Source organism: Euwallacea similis, chromosome 11 (genome assembly GCF_039881205.1).
Source record: "Euwallacea similis isolate ESF13 chromosome 11, ESF131.1, whole genome shotgun sequence".
Taxonomy (NCBI): Eukaryota; Metazoa; Arthropoda; class Insecta; order Coleoptera; family Curculionidae; genus Euwallacea; species Euwallacea similis.
Window position 1 is genome coordinate 5,118,027 of NC_089619.1, and position 24,433 is coordinate 5,142,459.

The 24,433-nt window shown below is 37.1% G+C and overlaps 4 protein-coding genes across 6 annotated transcripts; 3 read left to right on the forward strand and 1 right to left on the reverse strand.

The window, feature by feature from the left end:
* Nucleotides 1-1,184: 1,184 nt before the first annotated feature.
* On the forward strand, nt 1,185-14,634 carry tna (tonalli). 3 transcript variants are annotated; one of them, XM_066395122.1, is made up of 14 exons: nt 1,186-1,545; nt 7,068-7,265; nt 9,003-9,307; nt 9,357-9,809; nt 9,861-10,058; nt 10,108-10,322; nt 10,792-10,923; nt 10,981-11,157; nt 11,267-11,409; nt 11,464-11,599; nt 11,651-11,846; nt 11,907-12,031; nt 12,086-12,334; nt 12,906-14,634. In XM_066395122.1, the coding sequence occupies exons 1-14, from the start codon at nt 1,523-1,525 to the stop codon at nt 13,044-13,046; spliced, it is 2,691 nt and encodes an 896-aa protein (XP_066251219.1). In that variant the 5' UTR covers nt 1,186-1,522; the 3' UTR covers nt 13,047-14,634. The 3 variants fall into 3 exon arrangements, with proteins under 3 accessions (XP_066251218.1, XP_066251220.1, XP_066251219.1); XM_066395121.1 differs by having other exon boundaries at nt 1,185-1,545; nt 11,651-12,031; XM_066395123.1 differs by lacking the exon at nt 7,068-7,265 and having other exon boundaries at nt 1,185-1,545; nt 11,651-12,031.
* Nucleotides 14,635-16,749: 2,115 nt separating this feature from the next.
* On the forward strand, nt 16,750-19,328 carry obst-A (obstructor-A). Its single transcript, XM_066395017.1, has 5 exons — nt 16,750-16,897; nt 17,937-18,134; nt 18,251-18,454; nt 18,510-18,723; nt 18,851-19,328. Exons 1-5 carry the CDS (start codon nt 16,849-16,851, stop codon nt 18,906-18,908), a joined length of 723 nt encoding a protein of 240 aa, XP_066251114.1. The 5' UTR covers nt 16,750-16,848; the 3' UTR covers nt 18,909-19,328.
* A 42-nt stretch (nt 19,329-19,370) lies between these two features.
* LOC136412115 (chromatin complexes subunit BAP18) lies at nt 19,371-20,696 on the reverse strand. The gene is made up of 4 exons (XM_066395018.1): nt 20,529-20,696; nt 20,122-20,213; nt 19,821-19,919; nt 19,371-19,618 (listed from the first exon to the last, which is right to left on the reverse strand). The coding sequence occupies exons 1-4, from the start codon at nt 20,544-20,546 to the stop codon at nt 19,387-19,389; spliced, it is 441 nt and encodes a 146-aa protein (XP_066251115.1). The 5' UTR covers nt 20,547-20,696; the 3' UTR covers nt 19,371-19,386.
* An 804-nt stretch (nt 20,697-21,500) lies between these two features.
* On the forward strand, nt 21,501-24,191 carry LOC136412261 (zinc finger protein 678-like). The gene is made up of 5 exons (XM_066395279.1): nt 21,501-21,723; nt 22,261-22,852; nt 22,901-22,999; nt 23,050-23,166; nt 23,221-24,191. Exons 1-5 carry the CDS (start codon nt 21,580-21,582, stop codon nt 23,673-23,675), a joined length of 1,407 nt encoding a protein of 468 aa, XP_066251376.1. The 5' UTR covers nt 21,501-21,579; the 3' UTR covers nt 23,676-24,191.
* Nucleotides 24,192-24,433: the final 242 nt, after the last annotated feature.

A 24,433-nucleotide genomic window follows, 5' to 3' on the forward strand; every position in this document is an offset into this window, starting at 1 on the left:
ATATATCTAAGTAAATTATTAGTGAAAATATAAGGAATTTCGTCTTTCTCCGAATTCAAACATTTTTAAAATTGCTTTACTGGTAAATTAAAGTTAATAAGACATTTAAAATATGGTTTTTCAATTTTGAAAATGCCAAAAAACGCTTTTCAAGTAAATTTAAAATATAAACGTGAAAGATTGTTTAATTTCAATTGACTTTAGGTAGAATTTCAGTCAAGCGGAATTAAAAACACACTTATTCGCATTAATATATTCTACTAAATACCCTGACAGGAAGTATTTGAGTTTATCGAATTTAAAGCTTTATTGTAAATTCATAAGCTTCGAGATTAAAAAATTCAAAGAAAAGTTAAAAAAAAATGTGAGGGATTTCCTTTTAGATTGAAGAATTTTATAAATCACGTTTCAGGACATTTCGATTGAAGCAAAATTTAAAAAAATGCAATTCATGTTATTTTGAATGCAAAAATCATAAAATTCGCATTCAGGAAAGTTCCAGTTCAATAAATTCAAAAATCCACAGAATTAAAAAATATCGAACATTTACCTCAACTAAATTTATAATATTAAACGAAATTCAATAATTGAGATTGATGTTTCATTGAATTTAAAAATTGCATTTAAGTGAGGTTCGAAGTACGCAAAATTCAATAAAATGCAATTTATGTTTCATCCAATTAAAACAATTCAAAGATTATGTTTCAGGTAAGTTTGAATCAAATTAAAAGAAATGTAATTCGTGTTTTCCCCAATTAAAAAATACAAAGGATTCCTCTGTAAATAATCTCGAGTTGCTCGTAATTTATATAAATCTCCATCATATAAATCGTTTTTCTGGACAAAAAAATTCAAGATAGTCTTAAAAACTTCCTAAAAAAAAACATACGCATGCGCAAGAATAAAGTCTGTTTTGCCCAAATTAAATGATACGGGTATAACCAAAACTACTGCTTTTTTCGTTCTGAGACCCTAAAATATGGACAGAGACCCCCCCTTAGGAACCCCCCAACCGGAGACACGACGGAGAGAAGTAAACATGGCAACGCTGGCCGTTTCGACTGATATTTGTGACCACACGGAATCGAATAATAAAAGCCATCCACTCCAGTCTGCTCTCCCCTACAATTCCCCCTCCACGGCAGCCTTGCTGCTTACGTGCAGAGAACGGCAACACAAAGGTGTTTCGGGAGATCCACTCGAACACTCGAAGGCTCGAACTCAGTATGGCGATGCGCTTCGGATCGATCACGTCGCTACGTAGCGCACTTTTATGGATGTCAATTTCCCATGAAAAATTCGTTTTCGGCCAATGTCGCGTGGAAAAGTTGGGGGCGTACCAGTCGCGTCGGAAAATGCGTACTTTGCGCCCTACCTGCGACCTATAACACAGTGGACTTGAAACTTTGGACAAAATAAGTTTGGTTATGTGCAGCGCAAACTAGCCTGAGTTTGGATTTCAGTTACTTTCGCGCAGTTTTTGGATTTTACATGAACCTCAACTATTCTTTATGTGTCCTAAATGCTGGGATATACCACCTATAGGTAACTAATCTAGTAGATAATAAGTACATAGCAATAAACAACTGCCATGACCTGCGCAACTTACACATCCTTAAATGTTACTAATACCACGTAGAACTTTAAAATAATAACCATGTCAAATGGCAACACCGCGGACAAACAGCTTTCGGAACAGATGTTGTCGAGGTTGCACCAGTGGAGGCTTATTATTTATTAGGGGTGATAAGGGTTGCTTAAAAAACTCTAAATAGTTAACATGTCAATTTGGCCGTTAGGGGTCTCTTTAGTCGTCTTTAGATCTCTACAAATGTGGAAAATCCCCCTTAGAAACCCCGCAACGCGGGGTGGGTTCAATAACAAGAAACCAACCCTTAATAATTTTTTCTACCCATTGTAGAGTTTAGCGCACTGATGAATATAAGTTTTTTTTGACAAAACAATAGACAATAAATTTGACATGACCTTGACATGTCAGTTTGACAGTTAGGATTGTTTTAAATGATTTGTAGACCCCAAAATCGTGCTAAACGCCCCCTTAGAAACCCAACAGCGTGGGGGGAATTCTATACCAAAAAACCAAAAATCTTTTGCCTGTTGGAATTTTGTTGCACTGATAAATGTAACAGTTACTTTTTTCAACAAAAGACCATAAATTTGTCTTAATAAGTCAATTTGGCAATCAGGTTTGTCTTCAGATCCTGAGAAAGAAACAAAACTTCTTTTAGTAGGAACCCTCAAACTCAGTTGACCTCAAAACAACTAATGAAACTATCCCCAGAAAGTTTTTGTGTATATGTAATATGCTTATGCCCTCCTTCAAATAAAATATAAGGAAATTTGATGGAAAGATCACTGAGAAATTTTGATGCAAAGGAGAATGTTCCACAGGGAAACAAGTTTTTGAAAAAAATTATACTTTTCCTATTTCTAGTCCAAAAGGAAACTTGAAAGTACCATTCAAAAATTCATATTTTTCAAATAATATATTTTCATATAATTTGGACAAATGTTGAGCGAAAAATGAACAATTGTAGTATAGAAGTTTAATATTAATTATGATTGTTAATTTTGTTCCATTGTGCCACCCCACTTATGGCACAATAGCAGCTACATTGGGATTCACTGGGAATGAAAACTTACCACCTGCTTTGGTGCTTCTCTCCTTAAACAAAATATCAAACTTATTGTCAGAGAAAACTCTTCCCACATAGTAAATCAGAGTTTTAGTTCGAAACTACACCAAAACAAAGTCTGTTGGAGTTGTTCTTAACTTTTTATCTATGGCTGTATACACCTATTCATCGTCTTTTCAGGCCGATTCTTACCACTCTACTTCTTCATCACTTGATTCTTCTCAAATTAACTTTCTCTTTACTTTCTTAATTGTACGCGTTTTAACAGATTTCTTATTCAGTTCTTTAGCAGCCAATGCATCCTTCTTTGGAGTGTTTGTTGCTGTGATTGTCTTACCTGTCTTTGAGTTCCAAATCTTTCTTTTATTTGATTTTGGATAACTTTGACAAATTTGCTTCACGGCACAGAGAAAATTGCTTGAAGGTTTCTTTATAATTTGCGTTAGTTAGTGCTTGGATAATTGTCATCCTGTGAAGCTTCATGTTCTACTTTTTACGCCATGTTTCTTATTTAATTAGTTCGTGTTCTACATGTTCTTGAGTGTCCCCATAATTGTGACACCTGCTTCATTCATTTTCTTGCGGGGATTTTCAGAAGAGCCTGGACTGGCAATTCCAGTTTCATTTAAATTAAATATCCTTTGTACCATTACGAAAACGTCTCAAGGTTCTTGAAAAAAAAAGAGATAGATTGTGTCTGTTATAGGAGAAATATTACAGGATTCGGAATGGCCGATAAAACCTCCCGAATTGACACCTTTCGAATTATTTCTTTGAAAATTTTTGTTATTTATTGCAAAGAGGATTCGGAGGATTCTGGACTGTGGTAGTTCCGTTCCCATCTCAAATGAATATCCTTATCCCGTTGCGAAAACGTTCATCTCCCTGAAGGATGGTCTTTGGGTTCTTGAAAAAAAAAACACACATTGTGTCTCTTTAATTTCTGAGTGTTTTTTTGCTAAAGTCTGGATACTGTTCCAGACCTGTTATGTTATGTTCGCTTCGATTTTTAGGATGATTTTGTCATTTTTAAACCGGAACTAAAATTATAAAAACTCTCAAGAGATACAAAAGGCAATATTGAGAACCACTTTCAAACCTTAACACGCTGCATTTCCGTAACGAATGATAATCCGAATCTACGTTTACAGGAAATTATCACAGGAGATTACTAATAGATGAGCGATATACAGGAAAGTGGATTGGGAGCTGGGGTATCGCTACATGGCCGGTAAGACCTCCCGAACTGACATCATTCAAATCACCTCTTTTTGTTCATGTAAATTCTTAATAATTTCTATAAGCTGTCACTTTTTCGGTTGTGTTGTGCAACTCGACAAACGTTCCCTTTATATATCAAAATTCATACATTTTTCGTCTGAACTGTCCGTTTTCGCACTTAAAGAGTTATTGACTTTGGGAGAGTGGCTCGTCTTGACATGAAGTTGCTGTACGAGATTTTCACAGAATTTCTTCAAGTTTGCCATTACTTTTGTCAGTCCATATAAGCATTTATGGTAATAACAGATAGCTGTTTCATATGCAAGCTTACGACGTTCTATTGGAGTTCGTCCGTAGCACATGTTTGAAGACATTAAAAGGTACTCAACTAACGTGTTCTCTTCATCGCGGGTAAAAATCAAGAACACATTATATTTGGGATGAAACAATATGCCTGAAGCAGGATTGCTTCAACTTTTTGAACATATCTGAAACAAATACGTTTCCTAATTCAAACTGGGTCAAAGGAGCGGCAAAGTCCAAGAAAAATTATTGTTATCTATACAGAGTAACATGGCAACACTTTGTAATTCTGAGTGGCAAATTTGCTTCTAATACAAGGCGATCAGCCTCTTGCATCTGTGCTTAGGTAAACTTCTCAATGCGCTACTGGGTCGTTTTCTATTGCGAACCTTACTTCATGTGCAGACCTAGATAGCATTCTACGTATAAATCATTCATAATGTAAAAGAAATTTAATTTGTTTTTTTTTTTAATTTGTAAGCAACTTTAATAGTGGGGCACAGCGAGACATGCCATCACTGTGTACTCCATTAACAGTCGTTTCGCTGTGGACCATGGTGCGCACCCCTAAAAGAAAGGTAAAAATCACGCATCATTAAGAAAGAAAAACTCTGTCAGAGAAATCTAATGACGATAAACCATAAGAGATTATAATGTACAAACGAAAGGAATAAGCTTCGAGACTTACAAACGAAACGCATGAGCTACAACAGCTACAAACGAATCGAATAAGGTACGATGCCTGCAAACGAAACGCATAAACTATGAGAGCTACGAATGAAATTAATCAGCTACAAGACCTAGCTGATCCACAAAATCGATAAAATGTTAAATTTAGCAACTACAGAATACACTTGTTATTAATTGTACTGTCGCCCATAGACTTGCATCATTATTTAAAATTTGCAACCTTTTGTTTCATTATAGAACACTCTCCCCTACACGCTCGAGGTATTTCAAGGTATTTTCGAGGCATTTTCAAGGTATTTCGTTGTGCAAAAATTCATGAGCAATCTACCCCTCGGAGAAATTTCAAGATATTCGACATCTTATTCAGAAAACTGTTATGAAACGATGCTGCCTTTCAAATGGCTATAACACGTTATTTAGGTTTACATCATGTAACTATCGCTGGTACTACCACAAGAAATTGAGACCGAAAATATTGAATTGAGAGGTTGCAGAATATTCTACAGTACTTTCTCCTCGGCCACAATGCAAAATATGTATTAATTCCGACCAAATGACATCGCAGTAGTTGCTCTCTTTCTGCATTTATTATTGTTGCAGCTTTCTTGTAGATATCTAGACCGATAGTTTTTAGGACTATAAATGGCTAGATATGTGCAATAACTTCATCCATAGCGTACCAACAAATCGGACGAGGTCGTTCGTAAAAGTGATTTCATTAATAAGGCATTGTGGATTAGTGGGAGTAGTACTACAAGTTAAGAAGATGTAATTAGGAGAAAACGTCCTCCAAAGCTGCAAACAGATTTTCAATGTTTGGCCCAGATTCTTTTCGTGAACGCTATTAGGCAACTATTACTTAGATGAGCACGGGCGTGGCTGAAAAGCGGTGTAATTGGGCGTAGCTACGCATGACTATCCGTGACATGATTCCCAATGATTGACGCTTCCCATAAGGACCACTATTAAACAATACAAGGTGAACCTCAAGAAGGGGTTTTCCTTTTAACACAACATAAAACTAAACAAACTCTGTATGTAACATTTTTCAAAATCTTAAAAACAATCGAACTATGCGCGTATGAGAAAAAGTAAAAAAAGTACGGGATTTTTGAAATAACCAATTTTCTAAGTTCAACAGGTGTATGGGTCGCAGTAAGACGATCCGTGAGATCACCAGACCTATATCCGTGTAATTTTTATCCGTTGAGTTATACGAAAAGTTTGTTGTTTACAACTGAAATTAACACGGTGGCAGAGCTGCGTGAACGGAGAGAAAACGCCGTAGAAATTTTTCGTGGAAAAAGGTCCCTTTTAACAGCATGTAAAGTCGTGACTAAGGCGAGCGATAATTTGTGTAAATGCGACCAATAACAACAATTTCGAACACCTTTTGTAGCCAATCTCGGAATGAACGATGATTTAAAGGATTTGTTATTTATTAAAACTTTTACACGCGCATACTTCGGTTGCTTATGATATTTCGAAAAAAACGTTACATAAAATTTTGCTTGGTTTTTTTGAGCTCTACGTCGTGTTAAAAGGAAATCCCTAAGACTCGCCCTGTATCTAATAGTCACACGTGTGGTTTTAAGACTCAAAACTGCTTAAGGGCAAAAGGCCACGTGTTTTCTTGTAGTTCCTATAGACCCAATTTCGACTTTTCTACCATACAATAACGAAGAAGACGGGTGTAAATGGTAAACGCAATGTGGCACATGCCATTGGGCAGCTGCTGTCTTGCACCTGATGAACCACCTCATGACATCCAGCAAATTAGTACCCAATTGGAAACTTTAGAGGGAAACAAAGTACCATATTCAATGAGAAATCTATTGAAGAAGTCGCGATAAGGAAAAAGAGCTGTGAAATAGGCAATATTGGTTTACTAGTAGTCACAATATGGTTTTCTTTGTATGGTAAACTGCTCACCTGCTGATAATATAATTTTAATTTAACATCTGTCGTCCGAAATATAAAGGGTGATCATTAAAAAACCTCAAGTAGGCGTTGAAATATCAGAGGCATGTCGTGGATAAATTCATATGTTATCAGTTGTGAGTCAGATGTTTGATGGTAAGTAGCAAAATGGATTAATCAACGCCCTACGTTTACGGCTTCATCAAATGAATTAATCCTCTGACTTCTCACATTTAAATATTTTCAAGAGTTTATCATATGACGTTTTTCTTGTAGAGATTGGTCGCCTGGTGGACTTAATGCCCAGCAGCCCTTATCCGTCGTAACAACGGTGTGGGGAGTCACCACGTCTTCGCATTCGGGGGGTTCCCTTGAGGCCAACGCAGGACCAGGCAGCCCTGCGACTGCAGGCTATTACGCCAAAACTCAGCCCCATTCGGGATACGGAAATCAGGCCAATTTCAGGAATAATGGGTGAGTACCACTCTGTAGTTTAACCACCGGAACTTGCCACTGTGAGAAAGTGAAGACGCTGAGTTCACACCCCCTTTTTGATGTCAAGTGAGACGCATCGTTGAACACTGGTTTATTTAAATGTTGTCTATGTCTTCTTGAGTTGCAATTAAATATATACGGGGCGTTCTATTAAAAAAACTCGCTTTATCAGCGGAAAAGGGAAGTGAAAAACTGATCAAATGTCTACTCAGAGAAACCACTCTGAGGCTTTAAATTTCTCAGAGAAAGATATATTAATCGTGTATTTGAAATCATCTACTTGAATCTTAGTTCTGAAAATAACGCAAAATATAGTCGACGTAAGAAGGGTGATTGAATTTTCACCCAGAAGAACCCCCACTTCAGAGCTCTAAAACCAAAATTAGTAGAGGCATGGATAAAGCGTTAGAGGGGGGGGGGGGTAGTTTGGTTCCCTGACCGGCAGTCTTTTTTAGGGGTAGGGGAGTGGTGATTAAAAATTTCGTCCAGGATGTTAGATTTGCTAAGGCCAGCCCTGGCCTAGAGAAACAAGTATGCAAAATCGTCCACTTGAATCGTAGTTTAAAAGTATCGAAAAATATAGGGGGTGTTTAATTAAAAAAAGTCGAATTCCTGACCTTTAAATGACATGAAGATTATTTACTAGTGCTAGACCCCATATTCTCGAGTATCTCGAAATAGGAAGTGAAGGATATAGGATCTTGGGTTAGTAAATAGTAAAATAAAATAGTTCTCAACTGGCAGATTTCCTTCCTTAAATAGATCATTCCCTAATTAGATCTCGTCCCCAAACGGAATCGTTCATATTGCACTCTTCCAACGCCCCACAAATGGGGGTGAGAGGATGAGTCATGTGACTGCCCTAATTCTCATTGATTTCAGTTACGATGGTAGCAAAAAAATCAGAAATTTTTAGCGAAATTAACACGTTTCAAGTGACTTTGAGCCGAAAAGCTGGTACATTCAGAACCATCGAAGACGCCCACCTTCCCACTAAAATCTCTACCTACATTTCTCGGAAGAAAGGCCCATTTCTAAAACGGGGATTTTCAATGGTCTGTTTCGAAACATTCGGGTTCTAAAGACGACATCTGCCCATCACTTCAAGGTTTATGGTCACGTACACAACTGAAATGAGCAGTGGGAAAAGAGAGAACCGTGACGAAGGCTGGTAAAGTGGTCGAGAACCATAAACAAGTCTTTAGGGCTAAGACATACCGCCCTGTGTCAAAACATGGGTTCCGTTGTAAACGGCGGCAAAGGTACCTCGAAGAACGAAGATAAATAATAGTGCCGAAGTAGAACCCTAAGACTTTCGGGGGTTCGATAGTACAAAAAGTCGTTGGAATATTTGGAAACATGCGTCAGCCATGTCTAAAATTTTACCCTAAATTAAAAGGCTCATATTCGGCATTGTTTGGGTCTTTCTCTCCCTCTAATACGGTCCCCTATAAGCGTTGACAATCGTCGATAGCCCTCGAAAATCAATTGTGCTTTACCCACCGGTTTAAGCAAACGAAATATAGTTTTTCTCACACTGCTCCCCACGATTTGTTTGAATGGAAATCATCGGCATGGGACTGTTTTATAACTGCTTTAATGCGTCAGTGTTTGCAACTGCCCCAATGACGATATAACTGGGTTAAAAAGCCGAACAAACATGGGAATTAAACCCTTTAAATGACCTTTAACTGTAACAATGGTCTTCTATTACAGTCTAAACAGTTATGGCCCATGCCTAAATGGCATGAACCATCCAGACCCGTCTGGCGGCGGGTACTCGAACCAAGGGAACGCTCTCAGCACCGCCGCCATGGTGGCGGCGGCCACTGCTACCGCCACAGCGACCGCCAGCGTCGTCGCTCTCCAAGACAACCAGTTTGGCAATCAGCAATATATCCAGGGCTACCAGAGAATGATGCCCATGAACAGCATGAACCCCATGGTGATGAACAACATGAATAACATGAACCAGATGGGCGGCATGCACAATATGGCTCCAGGGATGGGGGCGAATATGGGTAAGTAATTCACATGCTGGATGAGAAGTATTCTAACTTTGTGTTGCAGCAATGGGACATAAATTTGCGGGAGGGCCTCATCAAGTTCAAGGGAATTCGAATTTGATGTATCCCAATAGGAGGATGACTCCGTATCCTTCTCCAGCAATGCACATGACTCAAAAAAGACAGAATTATGTGAATCCAGTTATTAGTCCTGGGAAAAGTGGGCCTCCTATGGCCTCCATGGGACCTAATATGAGTTCAGTAAATCCTAATTTCAATGCCAATAACCAGTATGGAAGCTATGGAGCTCGGCAGCCCAGCTTCAATCAGTATCCAACTCAGCAACCCCTGGGGCCCACTGGGACCTTCGGTCCAAGTTCTGGAAGTATGGCAAACTCCAGACAACTAAGAGGCTCCACGCCTCCCTACACCAACCAAACGCAGTATTTTAACACTTCAATGAACCAATTTCCTTCCAATAATTCTGGACAGTATATGGGCAGTTCTGGACACAGTGGTAACTTACCCTTAAACTTAACAAAAAACTGAATTAATCCCATTTTTTTAGTTCCAGCGCAATACACTTCACCAAATCACCAATTCCAGCCTGATATGACTGTGCGAGCCAACATGAACTACCAGCACAGCCCCATTCCAGGCAACCCCACACCCCCTCTTACCCCTGCTAGCAGCATCCCCCCTTATGCCAGCCCTAATCCAGATATTAAGCCCAGTTTCAACGAGATGAAATCACCGGTTGCACAAAGTAAGTCCGGATTCTAACTGAAGAACCTGTGCGCAATGGAATATTTCAGAGGACGACGAGTTGCGTCTCACCTTCCCTGTGAGGGATGGAATCATCCTTCCACCTTTCAGACTGGAACACAATTTGGCTGTGAGTAACCACGTGTTTCAGTTAAAGCCGACAGTTCATCAGACGTTGATGTGGCGATCCGATTTGGAGCTACAACTCAAATGCTTTCACCACGAAGATAGAAACATGAACACGAACTGGCCTACTAGTGTTCAGGTAAGGAAAAATAAGGAAAATAACAGTGAATATCTGATAATTGTGAGTACAAAATAACTGTGACCTTAAAGTAATTGTTACCATACGGTAACTTTGTTGAAATGGTAATTCTGTTTAGGTAGGGACTGTAATTGCGTAGCAATTGTGACCACGATTTCGACGACATAGCAACTGTAATCACATAGTAATTTTTGCTACATAGCAATTGTAACTATATAGTAACTTTACTGCGAATAAAGTGGCAAAATATTAAGATATCGAAAACATTGACTATAGTGGAAAGCGTCCTATGCGTTTTTGTATACACATATTAACTGTGTCTTCATTAGTAACTGAAACTACATTATGACTCCACAGTAACCATGACCATAATATATCTAATAATTACATAGTAATTTTTACCATACAGTAATTATGACTACATATTAACTGTGACCACCCATATCTAGAATTCTTTCCCTCTTTCCAGGTGTCAGTCAACGCCACTCCTCTGTTGATCGACAGGGGTGAAAACAAGACCTCCCATAGGCCGTTGTACCTGAAGGACGTGTGTCAACCCGGCAGAAATACGATACAAATCACTGTAGCCGCTTGCTGTTGCGTAAGGAATATCCTCAATTTTCAATGATATTTTTGTTCAAATGTGACAAAATTACAGTCGCATCTCTTCGTTCTCCAACTGGTCCATCGGCCCAGTGTGAGATCGGTTCTGCAAGGTCTCTTGCGCAAACGACTGCTCACAGCAGATCATTGCATCGCCAAAATCAAGAGGAATTTCAATAGTACAAGTTCAGGAGTTAATGATAGAGACGCAGTGGAGCAAACCGCTCTTAAGGTAGGTAGAATCAAAATGGTTACATTTTGTAGGGTTTTGTCGTTACTTTGAATAAGACGAGCAGGGTTTGGACCTTTTCCTGGCTAATAAATTATCAACAATGTTTCAGGTGTCTCTAAAATGTCCCATAACTTTCAAACGAATAACCTTGCCAGCAAGAGGGCACGAATGCAAACACATACAATGTTTTGACCTAGAAAGTTATCTTCAGCTCCATTGCGAAAGAGGTTCTTGGCGATGTCCAGTGTGCAAGTGAGTCTCTCCATTACTTCCTAATATACAATTTACAAAATTTCTATAAAATAGTAAACCTGCCCAATTGGAGGGCCTAGAAGTTGACCAATACATGTGGGGAATCTTGAATAGTTTATCGACCAATGACGTGGAGGAGGTGACGATTGACAGCTCTGCCAATTGGAAAGCTGCAAGGAGCGGAATAAAGGTTTGACTAAATGGTGAAGGTTTCTCAGTAGATTAATGGAAATCTGTTTAGTTGGAGGACGAGGGTAATGAAACGTGTTCTTCCAAGAGGATGAATAAACCCATGTCTCCTGGAAGTATGACGTTGCCTACAATGAATAATTGGGACATGTCACAGGCAATGTCGCCTTATTTACCTCCTGATATGAACAGCATTGCTAGCGGGTCCATGATCGCTGGCGCTCAGGGAATGAACAATGGAAATAGAGGTAAGTTAAATAAAAAAATCCGTATTAAAGTTACGCTAAAAATATTCTTTGTTATTCCAGGAAATGGACAAGACTCTAGTATGAGCCAGGAGTATCTGGGAGGCGGAGGCCCCTTATCGCACCTCAGCGAAACTGTGAACACCTTAGATCCATTAAACGCCATCGAAAAAAGTCTTAATGAACAGGTAAATACTGAGCAAATAATGAAAAAACTTTACTTTGAAGAATAACATTTTCAGATGCCTCATACGCCTCACACACCGCATACTCCGCACACCCCGCACACGCCCCACACCCCCGGAGGGGCTACCACCGGTCCGCCCAGCGTTTCGCCTGCAATAAATGAAAACCAGCACGCCACTGGCGCTTGCAGCAGCACTGGAAATAATTGCGACACCAATGAAGCCATTCCCGATATTCCCAGCGATTTGAACTTTGATCCTGCGGCCGTCATTGCGGGGGAGGGGACGGGGCAGGAGGCGTTGAATGTAAGTATATAGATAGAGAAAGAGCGGGAGAGAGTAGGGACGCGATTTTGAAGAGGATGAGAGAAAGACTTAGTGTTATTTGAGTCTTCAAAATGAAGTCATACAATTCATATGGACGACTAAACACTGTTGAGATTAAGTCAAAATGGCGTTAATGAATCACATAAGCTTCACTGTTCAGTTATTCAAGATAGCGTCAATTGATATATCCTACAACCAATCAAATAAGAGAAGCCTTGTAGAATCTAATTACGAAATAATATGCGGAGTGTACTATCTAAAAAAACGACTCGGAAAGCGCGAAAATTGAAAACATCTTCTGCATTCTTTTCCCACCATTTTATTTATTTAAGTTGGCGTGAGATGACGTTTTGGTTGAAAAGACGAGCGGAGGACTAAACCATTTCATAACCTCTACCAAGGCAAAAACCGATCAGTTGTCCGCCCATCCTCACTAAATGTAATAAAGGACGCCATCTCAACAAGGACAGTCGAACGACTGAATCCGCTAAAAGCCATTCAAGAGCTCTCAGCTGGTTAATTTAACAATAACCCATTATTTTTGTTTTAGCTTTTGCCGGACAGTGTGGACCCAATGGAGCTGCTTTCCTACCTGGATCCGCCAGACCTAAATACCCCCCCGAGCAGCGGAAGTAGTTCGGGACAAAACAACACGTCCGCCAATGACGACATTTTAGCCTTATTCGAATAAAATAGTTCCTCTTAGCTAAGTTGTGAGTGAAAATGTGTGATATTGACGTATGTAGAAGCTAAGAAGAGGCGTTTCTTGTGCATCTGATAAATAGAGACGATACGTGAAGATAGATGAACTCTCTACACGGGCCAGAAAACAAAATGATTAGAACGCAATGTCTAAATCAAAGTATTCTAAATAATTTCCTGTATATCTCTTGTAAATATGTACTTAAATAGAAATTTATCATATAGATTATATATTCGTAATAACTCTCTCTTTTGGCGGGGTGAAATTTTGCGTGGGACGACTTTGGAATTTCCAGAATTTTCCACTCGGCAAAATAGGAAAATAACGGCCTGTGACGTAGAAAAATGTAGCATTAACACAGACAGTAATAATAAATCGATTAAATATAGTTATATAACAGAACGGAAAATCGATACTTTCCGCCCTGGAAAGTAGACATACTCGGAACCAAATTTAGGATTTACAGCTCATTTTTAGCATCATTTTAGGGCTTTCTCGTATATTTGGATGTTGCATATAATAAGCTTTATATAGATACTTATTAAAGGTAAGTTTACCTAATCACAGTTTAAATGTTTACGAGAGCCATTAAGTCACGTTCCATGGAGAGAAATTTAGTTTATTGGTTTCTTACCACAATAAATTAAAGGACAGTCTGAGGACTGAACGAATTCATGGCTAATCGACGAAGAGAAACCGTTCAGTCCTCTGCCAGTCCTTTCCATCATGGCGTCAATCGCCGCCATTTTGAAGGATTTCTGTGATGGTTGTGTTTAACAAATCAATCGGTCAGTATGCTTTCAATTTTCAGTGAATTTCATAAACTATTTAGTTTAAATATAATTTTAGTATCTATACCTACTTACATTATTTGTAAATGCTTGCAAGGTTGGTTAGAGCGCTCTTACAAGTTCTTTACAACCCTTGTAAGCAGACTTGCGCTCTCGGCATGGATATTTCTTATCTAGAATTAATCCTTACGTAATCTTACACATAGCATAGGAATAATTATTGAGCAACATGACTCTGCGATCTGTGATATTTAAGACTTAATTATAAATATTGAGTAAGTATTTAAAAGTAATTATAATTTACGTATGATTTCGTTTCAATGTAAGTAGGTATATGACAAGATCTGGCGGTACTTAGATAGACATTAGTTGATGGTATCGTGTTAATGGTTCAAGTATTTGTTTAGAGAAAAGAACTCCGCTCTAAGACAAGATAGAGCCTTCAGCTAAATCGCTTTTGTGTAGAATTATTTCTTTTGTGTCGTAATGGCGTAAACGTAAGAGTTAACTTTGGGACAAATTTGAATTTGAGGAGGGCAAATGTGTATCTACTTTTCGTTATTAGGACCATCACCATTAATTAGGTATCGTTAACTGATTGTTTAAGCAAAAGAGTTTATGTACCTCAATCCGTTGAGTATAATAATTGCTTAGTTGACACAAATAGACGACAAGGTTTAGCTTGGAAATTAACTCCTTACGTAACGTTTTAGGGTCGTTTTGTTTATTGTAGAATAAAGGTATTCATTGCAGAAAATAAATATATTTTGGTGAAGCAGAAGAAACGAGTTTTTGTACGTCCAAACTCTCTGCCACCAAAAATGTGAAAAATGCAATTAAATCTTATTAAACCACGTTTTTATTATTTTTTTGTTGCTTATCAAACAAGATACGCCACTGGCTTGAATGCATTTAGTGACTCTTTCTATATCTAATTTCGAGAATAGAATTTTCCTTCTGGGGATTTCGGAAACCATTTCGTAAAATAGAAATTTCTCCCTAAACAGAGGTTTACAAACTTTCCTCTAAAAAATAAATCTAAGTAGATTGTCCCATTTAGAGGTGTTGAAAACAAAATTCTAGACTAAAATTTCCCTTATAGGAGTTTTAGGTAAAATTTCTGCAAAAGAGAATTTCCTTTCTATGAAATATGAGAAACTGTTCTAGATCGGAATTTTTTTTGCTAGGTATTTGGAAACTTCTACGGATTATAATTCCCATTTTTGGAATCTAGAAACTCTTTTGGAGTGGAACCTTGGCTCTAAGGAATTTGGCAAAATTTTCTAGAAATGAATTGTACTTACAAGAGTTTTGAAAATCCGTCGTTTGAAGAAAGAACTTCGCATTGATGGAATTCGTAAGCAGTTTTCAAAAAGATACTTTTTACAAGAGTTTGTAAATTAGTTGTCTCATGAGAACTTTTGTTTCTAAGGAATTTAAAATTCAGCAGGAAGCAGCGTATCCAAAGAAGCAGGAAACAGTTTTTTTAGAGAGAAATTTCGCTTCAAGTGAATTTCGAAACAATCTTCCAGATAGGTTTTAGTTTCTGTGTGCATGGTTTTCTACAATGGAATTTCGCTTCTACGGTTTATGAAAATTAATATTCTAAAGACAAATTCCAAATATAGAGATTTTGGAACCAGCCTTCCTGAGAGGGATTTCATTTCTACGGAATTAAAATTTTTGGATATCGGTTTCAAGATGGAAAATGCCACTTTAGGTGATTTGGGAATAAAATCCCTGGAGGCAAATTTCGCGTCTAAAGAATCTGGAAACAGTCTTTCAAATGGGATTGATTGCCTAAAAAAATTTAGAAATAGTATTTTAAAGGTGAATTTTGCTCCTAGAGATTTTGGAAAATTCTACTAACTAAACTTTAATTCTACGGAATTTAGCAAATGATTTTCTAGAGAAGAATTACAATTTTTGACATTTTTAAAATAAGTTGCAAGAGGAAAAATTCCATTGTATACTGTACGTAGAAGGGAATTCCAAATATAGATTTCAAGACAGCTTTCTAAAGGGCAATTAAGGAGAATTTCGTATTGTTGGAACAGATGTTTTTAAATGGGAATTCTGCTTCTACGGAATTTGAAAATATTCTTGTAAATGGATATTTTGTTTCAAGGTAATTTAGAAAGTGGAAAGAAATTTCGTTTTAGGGTCTTCGTAAACAGGTTTTAAGCGGCAAGATTCCACTATTGTGAGTATGGAAATTAGAATTCCAGAGGGGAATTTCGAGCCAAAGGTGTTTGGAAACAAGTCTTAGAGACTTTTGAGAAAAGAAGATGAGGGAATTTTAATGTTAGGAATTCTAGAAACAGGTTTCTACATACAAGTTTCTCTTCCAGGAAATCCGTGAACAACCAAACAGTATTTAGAGCAATTGCGCAAAACTAAATATCAAAAATATCACGAAAATTACGATGAATTATTACACACAGAAGCATTTTTAATGAGAAATTAAGAATTTAAGGGGGGTATCACCTATACCTAAGGGTGAGATTTCCATATTATCTTTACTTCTTGGAGTGATAGAGGTTGATGGTTGGGCGGTATAACTCCTTGACCAAGTGAACCACTTAACGATTAAAAACCAGTAAAATGCCTTTGTCTTTCGCAGAGACAACCAGTTTCTGACCTTGTCACATCCCCAATGCTAAATTAATGAAAGTCTATGGTTAGAAATTCCTTTCTCGAAAATATTTATATATGTATAGCTGGTTTATATAAACTTTCCACTTTATCTGACCTCTCTAACGCTAAATTGCCGCAATTAAAAACTGCATTATCGGTGTGTGGACAAAATTTGACATTCCGCATTAAACGGAAATCGAATTGCCGCCACCTGATTGGCTATTCTTCTGGTCAAAGAACCAAGGTAACAGTTAAATATTAAAATATATTCGTTTCTCCTTCAGTGCAAAGAGGTCGGTCTTATAAGGCGGACTTGTCTGTTCACTTTTACTTTACAACAGATTGTGATATAAGAAAGCAGAATGAAGTTACTCGTGTTAGCCACCATCGCTGGGCTCGTCCTGGGTGCCCGTAAGTACCACGATTTTGCTTTTTTCACTGCTTTTTTACCACAATTTTGATTGTGCATGAGAAGCTCTCAAAATGATTAACTTTCTTATTATTAGATAATCAATATGTGTGTGTTTATTGCATACGTTAGACCGGTAATTTGCCGGAATATCTCGGTAAAATCAATTCAACGTCATTTAAAGGGAGTGACTGTCGAGTCATATCTCCTTCAATGCACTATTAATTAATCGAACGCAACGATGGGAAAATGGTACCCAAAAGGTCATAAAAGTGGTACCATCGTTTGTCATTTTAATCACGAAAGGAGTGTCATTAAATCGCACAATTCGATGAGCAGATTAACACTGGTTTTCACGTCACAAAAAGCGAACTTTCACTATCGAAGAATTACATAAGTGAATATCACCGTCGAGATACCTTGTAATGGGTTATTTATGAATTATTAACATTACCATTAAATGTCATTCATAACCGCAGAATTGGTTGTGGGCACAAGAAACTGATTGGCAATTAATTTGAATTTCTAATGTGACGAAGAAGATGAAGAAATGGGGGTTTTACTGGGAATGTCTTAATTGTTGCATGTTTATAGAAAGTTTTCAGGGAAAACTCTAAACTTTTAGATATTCCAAAAAGTCTAATCTAGAGACTCGTAAGGAGTACCTTTAAAATTCTCGAACGTTCTGAAGAATCCTAACCACGGTTCAACTCAGAGACCAACGAAATAGCTCTGACATTTTCCAGAAACTCGTCAGTTCTTCCACAAAACTTCTCGAATCTTCCGATTATTCCGGCCATTAGAAAAATTGACCGGTAAACATTGAATTCTGCTTAAACTCAGAGATAAAGAACTAAATTTTGCGTTTTTCAAAAATTATCTAAAACTTATAAAAACTTGTAAATCTTAAACATTTTAAAAAGTGTTCTAAAAAAAAGGCGAAGGTGTTTTGAATCTGATCATTGTAAAATAGGGAAGAACTGCAGAATATTACATAGCATGCCTTCTCACTTCGAAACTATAATTCATGTTTTGTCACAGATGGTCAAGGGTTCAAATGCCCGCCCAAAGACGGTCAATATGAAGATCCCAGACAATGCGACAAATACTACGAATGCGTGGAAGGAGAAGCTGCAGCCAAACTATGTCCTGATGGTCTAGTTTTTGATCCTCTCATCAGGAAGAGAAACAAGTGCGACCAACCATTCAACGTAGACTGTGGAGACCGAACTGAATTACGTAAGTTTCAATAATAACACAAAATTCCTTGAGTAAAAAAGGAGAAAACAGACGCACAAGTAGAGAAAGGTGTTTGAATTTGTGGTTTTTGGTTCATTATTGTTAATTAACTGCAGAGGCGGCTCAGCCCAAAGGCCCATGCCCCCGAAGAAATGGATTTTTCGCCCACGAAGATCCAGCTGTGTGTAACAAATTCTACAACTGCATCGAAGGAGACTTCACCGAAATCACCTGCACCAATGGGCTTCACTTCGATGAGTTCTCAGGTACCTGTGTGTGGCCCGACACTGCAGGGAGACAAGGATGCAGAGAAACCAGCAGTAAGTACCCAAACTCAACCAAATAGGAATATTTTACATTTCTTGAACATCACAGACATCTTGAAGGATGGCTTCCAGTGCCCCAAAGAAGCCCAGAAAGACGCTAATGGCAATTTAGCAGTGCATCCCAAATATGCCCACCCTACTGATTGTCAACGGTTCTACGTATGTTTGAATGGGGTAGAACCACGAGACTTGGGGTGCACAGTAGGGGAAGTTTACAATGAAGAATCGCAAAGGTGTGATGCACCTGAGAACGTACCAGGATGGTAAGTTTGTTGATAAACTACAGTAGAGCAAATTTAGGAAAATTACGACAAAGTTGCCGTTACTATATCACAGATCTGAACTAATGGGATCATGAAAAAGCCCTAAAAATACTTATTTTTCTTACAGTGAGGACTGGTACAAGGACGACCCAGCTGCACAAGCAAAACCTTCAAAGAAAGCTTAAAAAAGAGTGATTAATTTCCAATAGTAAGGATTTTATTCCTTGAATCGGTGTTATATAATAGTAATATTTTTGTACCCTAGAATATAAGCTACTCAGATAGGTTTTCGAGATCTCAGCTTTGAGTTCACGTTCAGTTTTGAGGCTCAAATTATATATTTAATTTTGCAAGGAGTTTATTTACCAAATATTAAAGCCAATAGGTTTGTTCCAGCCATTCAGGAAACCATCACAGAAACGTTCGAGAATATTTCTGAACAACTCATATTACAGATCTGAACTCAAAATAAGCAACTGGCTTGCTCAGAAGGATTCATAAACCATTCTAAGATAATTTCCTAATGGGTTGGAACAAGCCTTATATGACTTTTATGCAACTTTTGCATGTAGTTGTATAATGCTTCAATAAAATTCTTTAAAACATTATTTGTTTCATTAATAAATAAAACTATTTAGTTTATGAAAAAAAAAATTTTAATCTCTAAGTTGACACTTCTTCATTACTGCCATCAAATTCCAGTTTTACATCCTCATGTAAGCCCTCTACGTCCACCTCAGATTCTGCTGCATTCAGCATATTCAAAGTCACCTCTTGTTTCATTAATTGCTGTGAGGGTTGAGTTTGAATCGTGGTCATTGGTTGGGCCACTTGTCGCACTGGCAAACCAGCATCTTCAAATGCTTTCTTTTTCAGAGCAGTTCGAATTTGAGACCTGGGATTGAGGGGACGAATACAGCTTGAAGTGCGGAATTGGTGACCAACTTCCAGTGAAAGATAGGAAGAAAATTGAAGACTACATTACTAAGGACACCAGGAGGGAAACAAAACAAGGGTAGGTGTATAAAATTTCTGGGAAAAACTCGATATTTCTGGATAGTTTGGCCACTGTGATTGTTGTAAGAAGCTGTACTTACACGGTTCTAGATTTGATATGTTCGCTAATTTGATTTAGTCCATCTGAAAACTGTTTAACGACCTGCCGAAGCATTTCAATTTCTTCATCTGTCCATTTTCTGCATGTTTATACATAAAAATAAGGGAGACCCAATGAGAATTAGAGGAAATTTTCAGTTCCTTTGAGGAAGTCTTATGGCTATTAATTGACTCAAACTCTAGAGGAGATTTAGGGCATAAGGAATGTGTTAAGGGATAAAAACAACTCCAGATTATTTGACTTGGAAGAGGTTGTACAGGTCAGGGCTTATATGTGCTTACCCAGTGGGTGAATCTGAGTTAGGATGTAGCTGCATGGTCAAATCTCCAAGTCTGTTAAAAGCCTGCCCTGCAGCAGTGAAAATTTCCCCAACCTGTAATTCAACTTTACAATATACCTTCCCACGGTACAGCAAAACTTGTGCTTAAGATTTCAGTGTTTTAGTATTTTTCATAGATATAAATAACTTGTTTCTCAGTAGTAAATAAATATTATCTTGAGGTTCAGTAAATGGGTACCCACAGATTTGTATAAAGCATCTAGTTGCCCTTCACATATTGTTGTGTAAAAAGGGCTTATATCTAGCAGTTATAGGTAAAAATAGGAGGTTTTATGGAAAATACAATTAAAAAGTACCCCCAAAACAAAACTACTTATTTCGTATTCAATATTTTCTAAGGTGACTTACTTTACTCGCCGAACTCATTGTCACTTCTATTAACTATTTCAACTATTTTTAATGCACTTTTCACTGTTTTGAACGCTATTTTCACTAATTTATGTTCATTTCTTTTGAATTAATTTAGCAAGGTTAGATGAAGATTGCTAAAAGCGTCATGGCGGGAATGGGGGAAATGACATCAGTGACAATTAGAGTCTGTAGATATAACTGTTACTGACAGAAACGGTAAAAAATAACGTGTATTTATAGCAAATAATTTGAAGGAATTAGATTCCATTACTACTGTGGTCTGACGGCGGTGTCGGTTAAGAAAGAAACCCGGATAATTAGGGTTTTATTACCCTCCTATCATAATCGAGCACATTGAACTAATAATTCATTAAAATGGATTTTTCCTAAAAACAACAAAAAAAGATAATTAAGTTGTCGGGAAGAAAATCTGATTTCCTCTAGAATACCTAATGCGATAGGGTTGAAATAGTCATGCAAGAAGACTAAGAAGAATTATGTTTCGTAACGCGATCATTTCCATATTTGACACGAAAGGAGAATCATTCTGAAGAGATTTTAAATACCTATTTTTTACCATGATGATATGAAGAGCAATTGCAATAAGAATGTTCGTATCATCCGCGATACTGTTACTAAGTTAATAATGCAATAAAGTAATAATATTATACATATAAGGGAACTCACGTTCTCTTTCAAATTCCCCTGATCTTTTTGTATAATTTTTATTGCAAGCTTTGACTCTGGTTTACAATCTGTCTTTCAACTAGTCAGCACGGGGATTATTTTCATCATAACTTCAAGGACTTTTTTATATGTTTATTACGATCAATTGGTAACTGTTACTGAAAAAACTAACTCCAAGTAACATGTTTTTGGGCGTTGTTGTTACTTTACCAGTGACAACATCTCTATTTCTCCTACTTTGTCTCACAGAACTCTAACCTCAAATATTTCGTTTGAGTTCAAGAAAACTTAAGAGTTCAAAGGAATTTGCCAATTGAGATCTAAGCAATAAAATACACTCAATTTTGGGGACACAAAAGCCATGGAAGAAACTAAAATGTGCAGGATTTGCCTCTCGGAGACGGGAGAAACGTTTAGAGCTCTTTTTGCTCTGATACAGTTAGAGGGTCCTGAAAAAACTGCTTTATCCATTTGCGAGATGATTTGCTCTTTTAGTGCTGTTCAGGTAAGAATATTTTATTTGCAGGAGTCGAAAAGAATTAAATGTAATATTTCAATAAACTTGCCTCAATAGTTTAGGTTTATTTCTCATTTGTGTTGTTTTGTAAGGAGTTATTATATTGGTCAAGGTTTTCATTGAAAAAGTAGGCACTTGACTGATTTGTTACCTTAATGTATATCAAATATTGTAAGTAAGAATTGAGAGCAATATATCTCTTGCAATATAAACTTGTATCATATTGTAGTACCTTACTACATTTATCCTGCAGAATCCCACTTGTTACATAAAAACATTCATTTCCTAACTAATGACATAAACAGCTATTACTTTACAACAAATGGTGAAAACTGGTTGTTTTAGATTTTAATTTATTTTAATAGGGAAAGCAAACCACAATTGCATTAATAAAACTTCATAATATTAGTAAAACTAGACAAAGACTAATAAGATTAGACATAAAGTCATAATAAGCCTTACTTAGTCTGCTCAGATATAACTCATTGCCAAGTAAGCTTTAAGGCAAATATTCTTTTTTTGCAGATAGCTTTAAATGATGGTCTACCAGGCCAAATTTGCACATCCTGCTCTGAGCAAGTAGTTGCAATATATCTCTTCAAAACCCAATTAGAAAACAATGATAAAATCCTTAGAAAGAGACTTATTGATGAGGATAGAGTAGTGACTATAACTGGAAGTAAAAACGACCTAAAATTGGGCAAGAAAGACTTAATTTTAAGGCGCAGAAAAATTACAAAAGCTGAAAAACCAAAAAGTGAGAATGTCAACCCTGCAAATGAGTGTGAAAGAACTAATTTAAATGAGGGGATTGAAGTTAAATGTGAGAGAATAGATTTGCATGAAGAGCCCCTGTCTGATCAGTATAATAATCCTGCTATAAAGCCTGATGAACACCGGAAAACTCAGAAATTCAATTCAGACAATCTCATGGAAAACCAACATTTAATAACTGATGAATTATTAGAATTAAAAGATGAGTACTTTTGCGACCACTGTAGCAAAATGTTCAAAACTAAACAGGGGCTCAAAAAGCATTTATTGCGTATTAAGAATATGGTTAAAACCAAGAAGTCTTCAACTAGGAAACCTTATGCTTGCGAGATTTGCCTCAAGTGTAAGTAGATGAAAATCTACAGGATGTCGCAACAACAATTAGTTGTAGCTTTCAGGCAAATTTCAAATTTGAAAGACCACATGCGAACTCATAACGGGGAGAAGCCTTATTTATGTGCGACTTGCGGTAAAGGATTTAATCAGTTAGGTAAGTGCTTATGAAATCCCCAGTATAGTTGCCTACTAAAATCTTTACAGGCAATTTGCGGCAGCATCAAGTGAGACATAGTGGAGTAAAATCTCACATTTGCACCATTTGTGGACATGGTTTTGCTAGTAAAGGAGAGTTACATACGCACCACAGGAAGCATACAGGTTGATAAAAAGGAATTTGCGATTAAATCTCAAATTTTAGTGAGTTTGTTCTAGGTGCAAGACCATTTGTCTGCGACTCTTGCGGAAAGGGTTTTACCACTTCCTCCTCGCTGATAAAACACAAAAGAATCCATTCTGGTGAGAAGCCGTATGAGTGCGAATATTGCAAACTAAAATTCTCCAGGTCTGGAATTTTAAGTCGACACAGAAGGATCCACACTGGAGAAAAACCATATGTTTGTGAGATTTGCAAGAAAGCGTTTACTCAATCCAATGATTTAAATTCTCATCTGAGAATTCATACAGGAGAAAAACCTTATAAATGCAGTGAATGTGGGCAGTTATTTCGACAAAACTCCGCTTTAAAATCGCATAAGAAGACTCACCAAAGGCCGAAGGCTGAAAATGGAAAGGTGGTGTATAAGAAGAGGCACAAAGAGGAGGTATTTGTTGAAGATGAGGAAAACATCTTGGCACTCAAGTTTACAGAAGTGCCTTCGTCAATTTAAGAATTTCTTAGTGCTATTTGGATTTTTAAGGAAAAGGAGAATAAAGGGGGTTCTATAACACTTGTTACAGATAATGCCTAAAGTGGGATGCCATTTTATTCTTTATTTGAAAGGTAGTGAACCATGTTGACCATGGTTTGTTCGTTGTTTTCTCTACTCCACTCACTTCTTTTTATTACATATTGGAACAAGTGTTAACTCAAATTTCCATAGGTTTGCAATTACCTGTAGGTATATTATAAGAAGGGGTACGAGTTTTCAAACAATTTAACACTTTTATATTGTTTTCCCTTGAATTTTTGTGTCACTTATTGAAAATTTTGAAATTGTAAACGATTTTCCTATATTTTCCAGAATTTCAAAAAGGTATCTGTTTAAAATTTTCAGTCTGTGAGGAAGTTTTTAAGTATCCGTGTTTATGGTTAAATCGTGATCTAATTATGAAACCAAATTTTCATTATATAAACTTGTGCCCTAAAATGTGATTTTTGCAAATGTTTAACGCCATAGTACTTATTTTTTTTCATTAATTTTTGACTTGTGTAAATTGTACAAATAATACATAAAGCATGAATAAATTTAATTTGAGTTTGTATTTATTATGACATTTTGAAACCCATTTCAGAATGACCCACATCAACGTCTATCTAGATATTGACTAAATTTTTTTTTAAAATGTGCTTCACCAAGGAAGAATTCTTGACGATGGTGAATGAGTGTGTCACCTGATGGGAAACCTCAGAGTCGGGAAAGAAAAC